Source organism: Mugil cephalus, chromosome 7 (genome assembly GCF_022458985.1).
Source record: "Mugil cephalus isolate CIBA_MC_2020 chromosome 7, CIBA_Mcephalus_1.1, whole genome shotgun sequence".
Taxonomy (NCBI): domain Eukaryota; kingdom Metazoa; phylum Chordata; class Actinopteri; order Mugiliformes; family Mugilidae; genus Mugil; species Mugil cephalus.
Window position 1 is genome coordinate 2,566,551 of NC_061776.1, and position 16,891 is coordinate 2,583,441.

Here is a 16,891-nt window from a genome sequence, read left to right on the forward strand (position 1 = left end):
GAATTTTAGGTCAATCTGAATAAATTAACTACAATTTTCAGAGATAACACACAACATAACACAACATTAACATAAATGTTAATGGGAAAACTGTGGGTGGAAAATAATTAAGATGAACACACTTGGCAATGGATACATTTTAATTCTTTAAATACCATCAGTGGTGAAATTGTTAGAATTGATAGCAGTGAAACTGAAGCATTTCCGTTCACACTTTGCAGAACAGAATAAAACTACTTTGACCTCATGGTAAAATATATATACGCAGAATAGCATCACTGCCATGTCAGAAAAATGGATCAATTTTCACATCATAATGAAAATGATAACTCACTTTCACCCATTGTTTTTCCAGTGTGGCAGTAATGTGCTGAAATGTCGTCGTTATATTTTATTTATGATATACTTGTCTGTGCCATCACTTCACAAACTATTTCTAATTGTCAACCACTACTTTATATTCTATTTTTTTTTATTATTGTTATTTGTTGCTGTTCCCCCCTTTGACCAAATGTAAATGTTTAAAATGTCCCATTGTGTCATATTAACATGAAGTAAGACCTGTGTTAAGGTTTAATCAAAAATAATGTGCATTTTAAATCAAGACAACAGAAATTTAATTAGCTTGATTAGTTTTACAATCATACAAACACCAAAGGTTGATGAAATCCAATGAAATGTAGAAACGTCAAATGATAGAAGCTCAAAAAAAAAAAAAAAGGAGAAGACTCCAGTTGACAGAAAGCAGCGTTTTCAGTACTGATGATAATCCTTATTTATTTATGAATAAGTGATAAAGGGGTAGAGAGTTTTACTTCCACCTCCTTTTCAGACAGTACTGTTTAGTTGTTTTCGTTACCGCTTTCTATGAATTTCAAGTGATAATCCATGAAATGTAAACGTCAATGATAGAAGCTCAAAAAAAAAGAAATCCATGACAGAAAGCATGTTTCAGTACTGATGATATACACCAAAAACCTACTCTACTACTCTCAGTATAGTATTAATTACTTCACCAATAAAAATGTCGTCGCTGTAAAACTTTGGTCTTTGGTTTTGGAAGATTCACCACATATCCACTGCAGAGTTTACCAGCCTGAAATTGAATGTACAGTTTGACAGTGGCTCGGAACCAGATGTCCTAAACCAACCTCACAAAGTTTGACATGCAAAAAAGTCACGGATACATTGTCAGTTTCTTTACATGGTAGTACAGTCTCTGGAAGAGTTAACCAGATTCTTTGAGTTGCTGCCATTAAAACAGTCTGGTTGTCTCATCATGTTGTTGCCCCATGGCTTCTGCACAATCTTTACATTAACAAAATAGGTGGTAGTAAAATGGTACTGGTTACAACAGACGCTTAGCTTAGGAGTGGTTCCAGGACATTCTCAGACAGAAACTCTGATCGGTCAAATCAATGAACTTAAACATAGAATCCAATCTCTGTGAAGTGTGTCATTAAATAAATACTATTTCACATAAAAAGAAAATTTGTTACATTAATTGTAAGCTATACTTAAAAATGAGCCCACAAAAGTCAAAACCTTATTTCAACATCTCAGAAAAGAATAAGATGAATTGTCAGAATGACAGCTTGTCACCTGCATGAGTCTTCATGTGCTTTGTTAAAGTACTACTTAGGCTAAAGGTTTTATTACACATGTCACAACCGTATGGCTTCTCACCTGTGTGAGTCCTCATGTGCTTATTCAACACACTCTTTTGGGTGAAACATTTCCCACATGTCTTGCAAGAGAATGGCTTCTCACCTGTGTGAGTCCTCATGTGTTTCGTTAAGGTAGTACTTACAGTGAAGCTTTTACCACATGTCTCACAACCATATGGTTTCTCACCTGTGTGAGTTCTCATGTGCTTAGTCAAAGCACTATTTTGACTGAAACATTTCCCACATGTCTTACAAGAGGACGGCTTCTCACCTGTGTGAATCCTCATGTGGTCCGTTAAAGTACCTCTTTGATTGAAGGCTTTACCACACATGTCACAACCATATGGCTTCTCACCTGTGTGAATCCTCATGTGCTTAGTCAAAACAGTATTTTGACCAAAACGTTTCCCACATATCTTGCAAGAGAATGGCTTCTCACCTGTGTGAATCCTCATGTGGTTCAATAAATGATTCCTTTGAGTGAAGGTTTTACCACATGTGTCACAACTGTACGGCTTTTCACCTGTGTGAGTCCTCATGTGACTAGTCAAAACATTATTGTAACTGAATCGTTTCCCACATGTCTTACAAGAGAATGGCTTCTCACCTGTGTGACTCCTCATGTGTTTCGATAAATGATTACTTTGTGTGAAAGTTTTACCACATGTATCACAACTGTATGGTTTCTCACCTGTGTGAGTCCTCATGTGTTCAATTAAAGTACTTCTTTGACTGAAGGTTTTCCCACATGTGTCACAACCATATGGCTTCTCACCTGTGTGATTCCTCTTGTGTTTAGCTAAAGAAGTACATTGAGCAAAGGTTTTATCACATAAGTTACAACTGTACAGCTTCTCACCTGTGTGAGTCCTCATGTGTGTAGTCAAATCCCTATTTTGACTGAAACTTTTCCCACATGTTTCGCAAGGATATGGCTTCCCACCTGGGTGAATACTGTTGAGCAAAATCAAATCACTTCCCTTTGGCAAACTTTTACCACATGTATTGTGAAGATTCAGTGTCTCACCAGTGTGGAGTTTGTAATGTCTCCTCATTATATAAGTGTTCTTAAAGGCTTTTCCACAGACGTCACATGTTATATACTTTGTGTCAGTATCACGCCAACTCTCTGACATGGGAGAGCTGGCTACATTGTTACTGTGACTTATGTCTCTGTGACCTTTCTTCAGCTCTTCCTGATCTTGGCTCTCAGCTAAAAGAGAGTTTTGAGAGAGGAGCTGGTCACTGTTTGATTCTGGTTCACTGTGCTCACTTTCTTCATCAGTAGGAGTCTCCATCAAGGAATCAGCCTCATGTTTCAATATAAAATGTTCTTCCCAGCGATGGCTGCAGAGTTCCTCCTGTTCCTCTTTAACCTGTACAGGTCCTGGTTCCTCCTGTTCCTCTTTAATCTGTATAAGTTCTGGTTCCTCCTGTTCCTCTTTAATCTGTATAAGTTCTGGTTCCTCCTGTTCCTCTTTGACACGTGGAGGTCCTGGTTCCTCCTGTTCCTCTTTCATCTGTGGAGGTTCTGTTTCCCCCTGTTCTTCTTTCATCTGTGGGGGTTCTGGTTCCTCCTGGTCCAGGCTGGAGTTCCTCTCCTGGTTACAGAGCTGCTGCTCAGTAAGAATCTCCTCCTTTGTGCCTACATGCTGCTGTGGGAGTTCTGGAGGGACAAAGAGACACAATATAAAAGTATACTAATGTGATGAAACGAAAACATCTGAGCAAATATGTTCTAATTTAAATTCATGTAGCATCAACTGCAAATGGGATATTCCCTTATTTTCACATGGCGCCTTTTTGCCCATTTGTACTCAAAGCGCTTTACAGTCAGAAAAATATCTACCCATTCGCTCAAACTGTAATGTATTAGGCTTGAGAGCCTTGGAAGTACCCATAGATGTAATACTGGGAGAAGAAATAGAATTATGTGTTATGGCTGTTGAGCAGACGAAAACTTAAAAGTTACATAAGAAGTCGGTGGCCCAACCTCGTCAATATAATATGGTGTCAGAAGTGGAGTAGGAAGAAGAGTAACAATGGAGTTTCAAATACCACAAAGTTTGATGAGAATAGACTAATTGTAAATGTGACTATGAGTAAAATGTTTAGGATCAAACATATTACAAATGGCAGTCAGTTGTGCCTATCAGTAAAAGGTTGTGACATTGGTTCAGGTGGCAAAATTACTTTATGCTAGATGAATTACGGCATGTAATGCATGTAATGAACTCATTAATTACGTGTCAAACAAGATTGATACAGAATTGGATATGTGGTGAATCTTCCAAAACCAAAGACCAAAGTTTTACAGCGACGACATTTTTTACCTAGGGTGAAGTAAACATTAAGTACTATACCTGAGTAGAGTAGAGAAGCGTTTTTGGTGTATTATCATCAGTACTGAAAACACTGCTTTCTGTCAACTGGAGTCTTCTCCTTTTTTTTTTTTTGAGCTTCTATCATTTGACGTTTCTACATTTCATTGGATTTCATCAACCTTTGAAATTCATAGAAAGCGGTAACGAAAACAACTAAACAGTACTGTCTGAAAAGGAGGTGGAAGTAAAACTCTCTACCCCTTTATCACTTATTCATAAATAAATAAGGACGGAAACTGAATACAGCTTTAAATAAATCAAGACGACTCACAATAAAATACTGCACTACTCCTCAGTAAATATTTGATATTTTTGCGACTTCCACCCCTCAGAGCCGTTAATACAATGGCTGTGTCCAAAATTGCCCAAACCCCCTATACAGGGCCCATTTTACAGTGGTGTCCAAAACCATAGCGATCAAATTCCAAGTCCTACATTTTAGTCAAAATTTCCCATAAAGCATTGCGAAAAGACCATCTGAAGGTCACTCAACGGGTGGTGGATATCCCATCATGCATTGTGTCGCTAGCTGCCGTGCCAATGGCTGTTAGTGAGGCACATTTTTATAACTTTTTAAAAACATAAATCTATTTTTCTATTATGTACATCACACACATTTTCTTACAAAAGGGAGCTGTGGAAGTCTGACACCTAAAGATGTGACAGCAGTGATGTCATTAACTGAGCATTAAACAATGATACGTGTAGTGTCTGAAAGCTGTTGGGATTGAGCTCAGTATGTAGTGTAACCCTACATAGGAGTAGGGGTTAGGGGGTGAGTGAGTGAATGATTTCAGACACAGGTAATGTCCCGGTTCTGATGCTGCGCCCTGGCGTCTGGCCGATGTATGGCATTTCACTTATGACCCGTGTGTCACTCGCATGGGCTGCGATGACTACCCAATTTATGTGTTTAGAGCTGGGAGATACTGGTAAATTTGGTGTCAATCCGAAACCAAGTACCGATACTACTAATACTTTTTCTTGAAACGTCATGATGATTTAATAAGTTCGCAATGTTGCCTTTAGTTTGTTGATTATGATTATGATAAAATACAGGACAAATATTAAGCCAAATAAACCGTTCTTAAGTAATTACAGTATCAATTTTAAAATAGTCCCTTTTCACTACACATAGCAATTATTTTAGAAAAAAAAAATCATTAGTGCAAAATAACAAAAAGGAAAAATGTTACAAAAATATAAATATGTCAATGTCAACAGCCAATGGAAAATAAAGTCAGTATCCGTAGTCAGATGAGCAAAAGAAGTAAAACCAAAGCAATTTGCTCAGAGAGGGAAATGTTGGCTCATTAATTTTCACCGCAGAAGTGGGAGAAGCTGCGCTCGCATTAGCTTTGTGACGAGTAATTTGCTAGACATATAGAAGAGAAACTGTAACAAAAGTATGTCCCCGATATCGATACTGGCCGTGGTGACGATATTAAGATCAATACGCCGAGCCTTAGAATGATTTGCAGTGATGGAATCTACAAGACTACACGACACGAAATTTAACAAGAAAAAGGTGTTTAATTGACATGTAGAAAAAAATTACACTGCAAATCACAGTTTGCCACGATGGTGTTTCACACTGATTCGGTCTCACCAGGCTATTGTTTTTAGCCATTGTTAGCGCTACATGGGCTTGTAGTTCCCATATAACACATTAAAAACTTGAATGACGCCGTAGCACCATTTAATACTGTCTAAAGATACTATCTGTACGGCCGTTTTAATGCAACACAAGATAATTAGAAGAGCTAATAAACGGAATATTATTGGAGCTTCTAATTACTGTTAACACACGGGGCGGCCATCTTGGAAACTCAACTCGGGGGAAGCGAGGACTCTACGATTTTCTGAGGAGTAAATCCGATTTCTGAGTACAAAAGGAACGCACCATATGAAGCAGGTAATATGTAAAAGTTGCGTGTAAAAGAAGTTGACAGTCGGGCCTCTTAAATATAATACACACAAGCAATTCCAGTTTAGTTCTCCGTGTCTTCTCCATATTGCGTGTTTCCATTCATTAGTTAGTTCATTCAGAACATTCTAGTTCTACTCACCTATTTTGCTTATTTTCATCTCGGGTTTCAAGGTGACATCCAGCAGTCTGCTCTGATGATCGATGTCTTCTTCGGACTGGACGACAGTTCTCTCAAATATCCCTTTGGGAGCAGCAGTTATTGGCTCGACGATCGACTCTGACAAATTCTCAGTTGAAGACATTGTTACTTCAACAGCTCAAAGTTTTACCTGACGACACGACACAGTCGTCTATAAACTCAGTACACACACAAAGAAACACAACCTTTCTACTCACGGGATTATTTCAAAAACAACCCACTTCCGCCTGGTGTCCGGCTATAAAGTTCCGTCAGAGGAGGAGCGTTAACATTACGTTCCGACACATTTGTATATGTCACTTCGGTTCAATTCATCAATTTACTGCAGGAATATTAACTCTAAATTTCCCAAAGATAAAACAAAAATCAACAAACGTATTTATATTAACGCATTTATTATATTTATATATATTTTAAATGTTTATTGGTGTGTCTATGTATTTACTCTGACACAGTCTGTTTTCCACATTTCTGTTTCCACATATGCACAGTTTACCAGCCCCATGTTGAGTGTTCAGTCTGACACTGGTCAAAACCAGATGTCACCAGATGTCATAAAACAAGCTCACACAGTTTGACATGCACTAAAGTCCCTGATACATTGTCAGTTTCTTTACATGGTACTACAGCCCCTGGAAGAGTTGATTTATTAACCATATTGTTTGAGTTCCTGCCATTAAAACAGTCTGGTTGTCGTTTGTCTTATCTTGTCTTTGTCCTGTGGCTTCTGCACAACCGTTGCGTTAAAGTGGTCATAAAATGGTACTGCTTACAACAGGACTTGGAGCTAGAACCTAGAAGGTCGTCCCAGGCAGAGGGAGATGTCGCCTTCAATCTGTTAAATGACCAGGGCTTGTATTCCCCATTATTCCTCTCAGTGAGCTCCGAAGAACTCTTAGATTCTTAGTGGTTCCAGGACATTCTAAGAGAACTCTGGGCAAGGATCGGACAGAAACTCTGATCTTAGTGAGGAGATGTGATTGACCCTGTTGACAAGTATGATACATCATTTCAAAAAGTGTGATTGGTTGATCCTGAAAGGCAGACAAAAATACACTTTTGGTGCTGAGCATCTAATGGTCCATCAAATCAATAGACTTAAATATAGAAAATTGTTGAAGAAAAATGCGTGAAAACCCAGGTCCATATGCACAGTAATCACTTGCTAATAGTTATATTTATTTGCTTACATTCATTTAGCATGCTGGTAATTTTTGCACAAAAATAGTAAAACAAAAAGGCACAGTTTTCATCAATGTCTGTGATTTCTAACAGGCCAGATTCCTGCGTGATCAAACCTGTAGCTTTTAATTCACTCAGTCATTCTCTCCTGCCTCTTAGAGCCAAGTGCTCTTATCAGATCTCACATTACGAGCTCTGTTAAGAGTCAAGACTCTTTACGAATACCCTTTGTATTTACCAGGATCTACTGTTTTTTAGGGGGGTATATTGTTAGAACATCAAGGTTCTAAGACTGTTCTTAAATTTTGGCCACTAGGAGCAGCTCTCAGCACTAAGAATCTTTAGGAAATTGCCCCAGGTTTCTCCAGGATGTATCTGAAGTCAAAACCAACATCTTAGAAAAGAATTAAATCAATTGTCAGGATGACAGCTTGTCACGTGTGTGAGTCTTCATGTGAGTCTTTAAATTGCATTGTACAGCAAAAGCTTTACCACATGTGCCACAAGCATACGGCTTCTCACCTGTGTGAGTCCTCATGTGCTGGGTCAAATCACAGTTTTCATAGAAACATTTCCCACATGTCTTGCAAGAGAATGGCTTCTCACCTGTGTGAATCCTCATGTGCTTCGTTAAAGCAGTACTTACAGTGAACCTTTTACCACATGTCTCACAACTGTACGGCTTCTCACCCGTGTGAGTCCACATGTGGTGAGCCAAATCCCTATTTTTATAGAAACACTTCCCACATGTCTTGCAAGAAGATGGTCTCTCACCTGTGTGAATCCTCATGTGGGCTGTTAAAGCACCTTTTTGACTGTAGGCTTTACCACACATGTCACAACCATATGGTTTCTCACCTGTGTGAATCCTCATGTGCTTAGTCAAATCATGCTTTTGACGGGAACGTTTACCACATATCTTGCATGAGAACGGCTTCTCACCTGTGTGAATCATCATGTGGTTCATTAAATTACTCTTTTGAGTGAAGGTTTTACCACATGTGTCACAACTGTACGGCGTCTCACCTGTGTGAGTCCTCATGTGAGCAGTTAAAGAAATACTTAAACGGAAACATCTCCCACATATTTTGCAAGAGAACGGTTTCTCACCTGTGTGAATCCTCATGTGATCCATTAAAGTAACTCTGTGATTGAAGGTTTTACCACATGTGTCACAACCATATGGCTTCTCACCTGTGTGAGTCCTCACGTGGTCCGTTAAATTACCTCTTTGAGTGAAGGTTTTACCACATGTGTTACAACGATATGGCTTCTCACCTGTGTGAGTCCTCATGTGCTGAGTCAAATCACAGTTTTCATAGAAACATTTCCCACATGTTTTGCATGTGAAACGCTTCTCTCCTGTGTGAGTCCTCTTGTGCTTAGCTAAAGAAGTACATCGAGCAAAGGTTTTATCACATAAGTTACAACTGTACAGCTTCTCACCTGTGTGAGTCCTCATGTGTGTAGTCAAATCCCTATTTTTACTGAAACGTTTCCCACATGTTTTGCAAGAATATGGCTTCCCATCTGAGTGAATACTGTTGAGCAAAGTCGAATCACTTCCCTTCAGTAAACTTTTATCACATGTATTGTAAGGATTCAGTGTGTCACCAGTGTGGACTCTGTAATGTCTCATCAAAATATAAATGTTCATATAGGCTTTTCCACAGATGTCGCATGTTATATACTTTGTGTCAGTATCGCACTGACTCTCTGACATGGGAGAGCTGGCTACATTGTTACTGTGACTTGTGTCTCTGTGACCTTTCTTCTTTGGATTCAGCTCTTCCTGATCTGGACTCTCCGCTAAAAGAGAGTCGGGAGAGAAGAATTGGTCACTGTTTGGTTCTGGTTCACTGTGCTCACTTTCCTCATCAGTATGAGTCTCGACCAAGGAATCAGTCTCCTGTTTCAGTATAAAATGCTCTTCCCAATGACGATTGCAGAGTTCCTTATGTTCCTCTTTAATCTGTACAGGTCCTGGTTCCTCCTGTTCCTCTTTAATCTGTATAAATTCTGGTTCCTCATATTCCTCTTTCAACTGTGGGGGCTGTAGTTCCTCCTGTTCCTCTTTAATCTGTGGAGGTTCTTGTTCCTCCTGGTCCAAACTGGAGTTCCTCTCCTGGCTACAGAGCTGCTGCTCAGTGAGAACCTCCTCCTTCATACAGACATGTTGCTGTGGGAGGTCTGGAGGGACAAAGAGACACAGCCTAAAGGTTACTCGTGTGATGAAAGGAGAAGACATCTGAGCAAATATATTCAAGTTTAAATCCAAGTAGCACCAACTGTAAATGGGGAATGAACTTGTTTTCATATAGTTTCTGACTCACTAACAGATTTCTACCCATTTGTACTCAAAACGCTTTACAGTCAGAAAAATATCTGCCCATTTGCTCACACTGTAATGTATCAGGCTTACTGGGAGAAAAAATATAATCCTGTGTTATGGCTGTAAATTGGGCAGACAAACATCTAAAAGTTACATATACAAGAAGTCGGAGTAACACTGAGGTTTCAAGCGCCACAGAGTTTGATGAGAATACACAATTTCGAAATGTGGCTGTAACTATAATGTTTAGGAGCAAACACACTATAAATGTACCTATAAGTAAGAGGTTCTGACATTGGTTCAAGAGGCAAAATTAATTCACGCTAGAAGGATAGTTATTACGGAATACACATATACAATATTAATCACAGTTTGCCACGAAGCTGTTTCGCATTGGTATGGTCTTACCGGGCTATTGTTTGTAGCCATTGTTAGCGCTAACGTTACATGGGCTTGTAGTTCCCATATAAAACACGAACAACTTAAAGTTCATTGTAGCACCATTTCTTTCAGCATATCTAAAATACTGCCTGTACGACCGATTTAAAGCAACAGAAACTAACCAAAAGAGCTAATAAACGGAACATTAGTGGAGCTTCTAATTAATGTCTACACGCGGGGGGTGGGGGTTCTACGATTTTGTGAGAAGAAAAACTGACTTCTGCGTACAAAAGGAACGCACCAGGTAACATTTAAAAGTTGTGTACAAGAAGTCGACCGCGGAGCCTCTTCAATATAACACACACAATCAATTCCAACTGAGTCCTCGCGTCTTCTCCATAATGTGTGCTTCCATTTATTAGTTAGTTCATTCAGACCATTCCACTTCTACTGACCTATTTTGTATAACTTCATCTCGGGTTTCCAGGTGATATCCAGCAGTCTGCCCTGATGATCGATGTCTTCTTCGGACTGGACGACAGTTCTCTCAAACATTTCTTCGGGAGCAGCAGTTATCGGTTCGATGATCGACTCTGACATATTCTCATTTGAAGACATTGTTACTGCAACAGCTCAAAGATTTGTCTGACGACACGACACACCCGTCTTCAAGCTCAACACACACACACAAAGAAACACAACCACGCTACTCGCTCGTGTTGGGATGTTCTCTGACTCGTGACTCTCCGTGAATCTTCGACCAATGACGCAGCAGGCCGGCAGATAGCGCCGGTGGAGGATGTGTGTGTGGAGCTCGGGGGTGAGGGATTCATAGAATCACTCCGTCTGAGAGTTCTCCTATTCCTCTTCATCGGTGATATTTACAATTGTATTGATTGAATTGGATACATAGATAGATTTCGCATTTTATATTCTTTAAGCTATTTATTTTCTTTTTTTCTCCTCTAAGTTGATGTTTCCTTTTTATATTTTTAATGAAGGCTGCAGAACTCTTAGTGTTTATGGCATTTTCTCGCTTTTGATATTATGTTTTTGCAATAAACTACGAGCTCTATATTTATTGATTTATTCATTTTTTTTTTTTTTTTTTAGTTTTGATTGCATTTAAGTTTATATTTCATTCATATCTTAAAATGTACAGAGTTTACAATAGTGTTTGTCATTTTGCTTTTTATTTATTTTCCACCTTAATAATTTCTTGTTTTCATTTCAGTGCAATAAAAAATAGTCCACAACCAGACAGTCACATAGGCTACACTTTTTCTATTTGAAAGGTTGGAAACGCATCGCTTCGTGTTGGGTCTTCAGCCTATATTGCACCACATGGAGGAATTTAGTCAATGATTGAGGACAGTGGTCCGGTCAGTGAATGCTACTGATCTACTGATTAGCGTTGCGTCACTGACTCGACTAAGTTCGCGAACGGATCGGTTACTGGTTCGTTCGCGAACAAATCAACTGTACGAATAATTTTAATGAAAAGATTCGACCGATTCGACACAGTCAAAATAGCTCTGGCTCCCATCACTACTACTCGTGTGATTTAAATAAAAAAAGAAAAAAGAAAAAAACCCTTCCGCCTAGTGTCCCACTATAAAGGTCCGTCAGAGGAGGAGAGAACATTTTGTTCCGCTACATTTTTACATCTCACTTGAGGTCATATCGTCAATATCCTTCAAGTATATTAACTATAAATTCCCCAAAGATAAAACATAAATCTACAAATGGATTTATCTTAACGCAGATTAGTTTTAAAATGTTTATTGGTGTCTGACACAGTTGACCATTTCTGTTTCCACACATCCACTTCACAGTTTACCAGCCTCATGTTGAATATTCAGTTTGACACTGGTCAAAACCAGATGTCATAAACCAAACTCACACAGTTTAACATGGAATAAAGTCACATATACATTGTCAGTTTCTTTACATGATATTACAACCTCTGGAAGGTTGTTTTATTAACCACATTCTTTGAGTTGCTGCCATTAAAACAGTCTTGTTATCATATGTTGTTTTCGTCCTGTAGCTTCTGCACAACCGTTACGGTACCGCTTACAACATGACTTGGAGCTACAACCTAGAAGGCTGTCCCAGGCAGAGGGAGATGTCCCCTTCAATCTGTTTGATGGCCAGGGCCTGTATTCCCCATCATTCCTCTCAGTGAGCTCCTAAAAACTCCCAGATTCTTAGTGGTTCCAGGACATTCTAAGAGAACTCTGGGCAAAGATTGGACAGAAACTCTGATCTTAGTGAAGAAGTGTGATTGACTCTGTTGCCAAGTATGAGGCATCATTTCAAAAAGTGATTGGTTGATCCTAAAAGGTCAACAAAAATACACTTAAACATACAATCTGTGAAGAGTGTGTCATTGTAAATACTATTTTACATAAAAAGAAAATTTGTTACAAAATGATCAAACACAACATGTGAAAATTCGGGTCCATATGCACAGCAATCACTTGCTAATTATATTTATTTGCTTACATTCATTTAGCATGCTGGTAAATTTTGCACTATAACAGTAAAAAAGGCACAGTTTTCATCAATGTCTGTGATTTCTAACAGGCCAGATTCCTGTGTGATCCTATTGCTTTTAACTCACTGTCATTCAGGGTTACGAGAATATCTCTCCAGCCTCTTAGAGCCAAGTGCTCTAATTAGATCTCACCTTACAAACTCTCTTAAGACCAAAAATTCTATACGAATACCCTTTGTATTTACCAGGATGTACTCTTAATTTTGGGGGGAAATTGTTAGAACATCAAGGTCCTAAGGCTGTTGTTAGATTTTGGCCACTAGGGGCAGCTCTCGGCACTAAGAATCTTGAGGAAATTGACCCATGTTTGTCCAGAATGTATCTGAAATCCAAACCTTATATCAACATCTTCGAAAAGAATTAGATCAATTGTCAGGATGACAGCTTTTCACGTGTGTGAGTCTTCATGTGATTCTTTAAACTATATCTTACAGCAAAGGCTTTACCACATGTGCCACAAACATACGGCTTCTCCCCTGTGTGTGTCCTCATGTGCGTTGTTAAAGCGGCACTTATAGCGAATCTTTTACCACATGTCTCACAACCATACGGCTTTTCACCTGTGTGAGTCATCATGTGCCGAGCCAAAATACTATTTTTATAGAAACGTTTCCCACATGTCTTGCAAGAAGATGGCTTCTCGCCTGTGTGAGTCCTCATGTGGGCTGTTAAAGCACCTTTTTGACTGTAGGCTTTACCACACATGTCACAACCATATGGTTTCTCACCTGTGTGAATCCTCATGTGCTTAGTCAAATCATGCTTTTGACGGGAACGTTTACCACATATCTTGCAAGAGAACGGCTTCTCACCTGTGTGAATCATCATGTGGTTCATTAAATTACTCTTTTGAGTGAAGGTTTTACCACATGTGTCACAATTGTACGGTGTCTCACCTGTGTGAGTCCTATTGTGTGTAATTAAAGAAATACTTAAACGGAAACATCTACCACATATCTTGCAAGAGAACGGTTTCTCGCCTGTGTGAATCCTCATGTGATCCATTAAAGTAACTCTGTGATTGAAGGTTTTACCACATGTGTCACAACCATATGGCTTCTCACCTGTGTGAGTCCTCACATGGTCCTTTAAATTACCTCTTTGAGTGAAGGTTTTACCACATGTTTTACACCGATATGGCTTCTCACCTGTGTGAGTCCTCATGTGCTGAGTCAAATCACAGTTTTCATAGAAACCTTTCCCACATGTCTTGCATGTGAAACGCTTCTCACCTGTGTGATTCCTCTTGTGCTTAGCTAAAGAAGCACATCGAGCAAAGGTTTTATCACATAAGTTACAACTGTACAGCTTCTCACCTGTGTGAGTCCTCATGTGTGTAGTCAAATCCCTATTTTTACTGAAACGTTTCCCACATGTTTTGCAAGAATATGGATTCCCATCTGAGTGAATACTGTTGAGCAAAGTCGAATCACTTCCCTTCAGTAAACTTTTATCACATGTATTGTAAGGATTCAGTGTGTCACCAGTGTGGAGTTTGTAATGTCTCATCAAAATATAATTGTTCATATAGGCTTTTCCACAGACGTCGCATGTTATATACTTTGTGTCAGTATCACACTGACTCTCTGACATGGGAGAGCTGCCTACATTGTTACTGTGACGGCTCTTCTTTGGATTCAGCTCTTCCTGATCTGGACTCTCCGCTAAAAGAGAGCTGCGAGATTGGTCACTGTTTGGTTCTGGTTCACTGTGCTCACTTTCCTCATCAGTATGAGTCTCGACCAAGGAATCAGTCTCCTGTTTCAGTATAAAATGCTCTTCCCAATGACGGTTGCAGAGTTCCTTATGTTCCTCTTTAATCTGTACAGGTCCTGGTTCCTCCTGTTCCTCTTTAATCTGTACAGGTCCTGGTTCCTCCTGTTCCTCTTTAATCTGTACAAATTCTGGTTCCTCATATTCCTCTTTCAACTGTGGGGGCTGTAGTTCCTCCTGTTCCTCTTTAATCTGTGGAGGTTCTTGTTCCTCCTGGTCCAAACTGGAGTTCCTCTCCTGGCTACAGAGCTGCTGCTCAGTGAGAACCTCCTCCTTCATGCAGACACGTTGCTGTGGGAGGTCTGAAGGAACAAAGAGACACAGCCTAAGGGATACTTGTGTGATGACAGGAAAACACATCAGAGCAAATATGTTCTAGTTTAAATCCAAGTACCGACTGTAAATACAGACATGTTGCTGTGGGAGGTCTGGAGGGACAAAGAGACACAGCCTAAAGGTTACTCGTGTGATGAAAGGAGAAGACATCTGAGCAAATATATTCTTGTTTTCATATAGTATCTGACTCACTAACAGCATTCTACCCATTTGTACTCAAAACGCTTTACAGTCAGAAAAATATCTGCCCATTTGCTCACACTGTAATGTATCAGGCTTACCGGGAGAAAAAAAATATAATCCTGTGTTATGGCTGTAAATTGAGCAGACAAACATCTAAAAGCTACATATACAAGACGTCGGAGTAACACTGAAGTTTCAAGCACCACAGAGTTTGATGAGAATACACAATTTCGAAATGTGGCTGTAACTATAATGTTTAGGAGCAAACACACTACAAATGCACCTATAAGTAAGAAGTTCTGACATTGGTTCAAGAGGCAAAATTAATTCACGCTAGATGGATAGTTATTACGGAATACACATATACAATATTAAAATACAACATTAATCACAGTTTGCCACGATGCTGTCTCGCATTGGTTTGGTCTTACCAGGCTATTGTTTGTAGCCATTGTTAGCGCTAACGTTACATGGGCTTGCAGTTCCCACAGAACACATGAACAACTTAAAGTTCATTGTAGCACCATTTCTTTCAGCATATCTAAAATACTGCCTGTACGACCGATTTAAAGCAACAAAAACTAACCAAAAGAGCTTATAAACGGAACATTAGTGGAGCTTCTAATTAATGTCTACACGCGGGGGGTGGGGGTTCTACGATTTTGTGAGAAGAAAAACCGACTTCTGCGTACAAAAGGAACGCACCAGGTAACATTTAAAAGTTGTGTACAAGAAGTCGACCGCGGAGCCTCTTCAATATAACACACACAAGCATTTCCAACTGAGTCCTCGCGTCTTCTCCATACTGTGTGTTTCCATTCATTAGTTAGTTCATTCAGACCATTCTACTTCTACTGACCTGTTTTGTGTAACTTCATTTCGGGTTTCCAGGTGATATCCAGCAGTCTGCCCTGATGATCGATGTCTTCTTCGGACTGGACGACAGTTCTCTCAAACATTTCTTCGGGAGCAGCAGTTATCGGTTCGATGATCGATTCTGACATATTCTCATTTGAAGACATTGTTACTGCAACAGCTCAAAGATTTGTCTGACGACACGACACACCCGTCTTCAAGCTCAACACACACAAAGAAACACAACCACACTACTCGCTAGTGTTGGGATGTTCTCTGACTCGTGATTCTCCGTGAATCTTCGACCAATGACGCAGCAGGCCGGCAGATAGCGCCGGTGGAGGATGTGTGTGTGGAGCTCGGGGGTGAGGGATTCATAGAATCACTCCGTCTGAGAGTTCTCCTATTCCTCTTCACGGTGATCGGCTAATGTTGAGTCAATCCACACGAAAACGAGCACACACGCAGTCCCCTTTATTTTTTTATGTACTTATTATGTGCTTGTGTTGCTGAGGTGTTTTTTTATGCTCCCACACTATACTCCACACAGGAGCATAGTGTAGGTTGCCTTTTCTCCTCCCCTCTCCTCACGTCACTCTGCATCTCTTTTTTCCTGTAATTTCCCAAATTTGTGGGACAAATAAAGGTTCACTGATTCTGATTCTGATTTTAAGAGACTTAGGAACACTTAAAGTAATGAGTGGAGGAGACAGAAGAGCGAGTGAGTGAGCGACGTGCAGGGGGTGGGGTATCGAGAAGACTTAAAATGAATTTAAAATAATATTTACAATTGTATTGATTGAATTGGATACATAGATAAATTTAGCATGTTTTTTATATTCTTTAAGCTATTTATTTTCTTTTTTCCCCACATTTAAGTCTAAGTTGATGTTGCCTTTTTATATTTTTAATGTAGGCTGCAGAACTCTTAGTTTTTATGGCATTTTCTCGCTTTTGATTTATTTATTTTCCACCTTAATAATTTCTTGTTTTCATTTCAGTACAATAAAAAATAGTCCACAACCAGACAGTCACATAGGCTACACTTTTTTCTATTTGAAAGGTTGGAAACGCATCTCTTTGTGTTGGGTCTTCAGCTTATATTGCAC

The 16,891-nt window shown here is 39.4% G+C and overlaps 3 protein-coding genes across 5 annotated transcripts; all 3 read right to left on the reverse strand.

Moving 5' to 3' along the window:
- Positions 1-1,013: 1,013 nt before the first annotated feature.
- Positions 1,014-6,420, reverse strand: LOC125010917 (gastrula zinc finger protein XlCGF57.1-like). Its single transcript, XM_047589865.1, has 2 exons — positions 6,121-6,420; positions 1,014-3,333 (listed from the first exon to the last, which is right to left on the reverse strand). The coding sequence occupies exons 1-2, from the start codon at positions 6,281-6,283 to the stop codon at positions 1,583-1,585; spliced, it is 1,914 nt and encodes a 637-aa protein (XP_047445821.1). The 5' UTR covers positions 6,284-6,420; the 3' UTR covers positions 1,014-1,582.
- A 138-nt stretch (positions 6,421-6,558) lies between these two features.
- LOC125010916 (gastrula zinc finger protein XlCGF57.1-like) lies at positions 6,559-10,857 on the reverse strand. Of its 2 annotated transcripts, none has more exons than XM_047589863.1 (2): positions 10,531-10,857; positions 6,559-9,552 (listed from the first exon to the last, which is right to left on the reverse strand). In XM_047589863.1, exons 1-2 carry the CDS (start codon positions 10,691-10,693, stop codon positions 7,781-7,783), a joined length of 1,935 nt encoding a protein of 644 aa, XP_047445819.1. In that variant the 5' UTR covers positions 10,694-10,857; the 3' UTR covers positions 6,559-7,780. The 2 variants fall into 2 exon arrangements, with proteins under 2 accessions (XP_047445819.1, XP_047445820.1); XM_047589864.1 differs by lacking the exon at positions 10,531-10,857 and adding an exon at positions 10,103-10,197.
- Positions 10,858-11,898: 1,041 nt separating this feature from the next.
- LOC125010918 (zinc finger protein OZF-like) lies at positions 11,899-16,332 on the reverse strand. 2 transcript variants are annotated; one of them, XM_047589867.1, is made up of 2 exons: positions 15,633-15,733; positions 11,899-14,710 (listed from the first exon to the last, which is right to left on the reverse strand). In XM_047589867.1, exons 1-2 carry the CDS (start codon positions 15,640-15,642, stop codon positions 13,008-13,010), a joined length of 1,713 nt encoding a protein of 570 aa, XP_047445823.1. In that variant the 5' UTR covers positions 15,643-15,733; the 3' UTR covers positions 11,899-13,007. The 2 variants fall into 2 exon arrangements, with proteins under 2 accessions (XP_047445823.1, XP_047445822.1); XM_047589866.1 differs by lacking the exon at positions 15,633-15,733 and adding an exon at positions 15,787-16,332 and having other exon boundaries at positions 11,900-14,710.
- Positions 16,333-16,891: the final 559 nt, after the last annotated feature.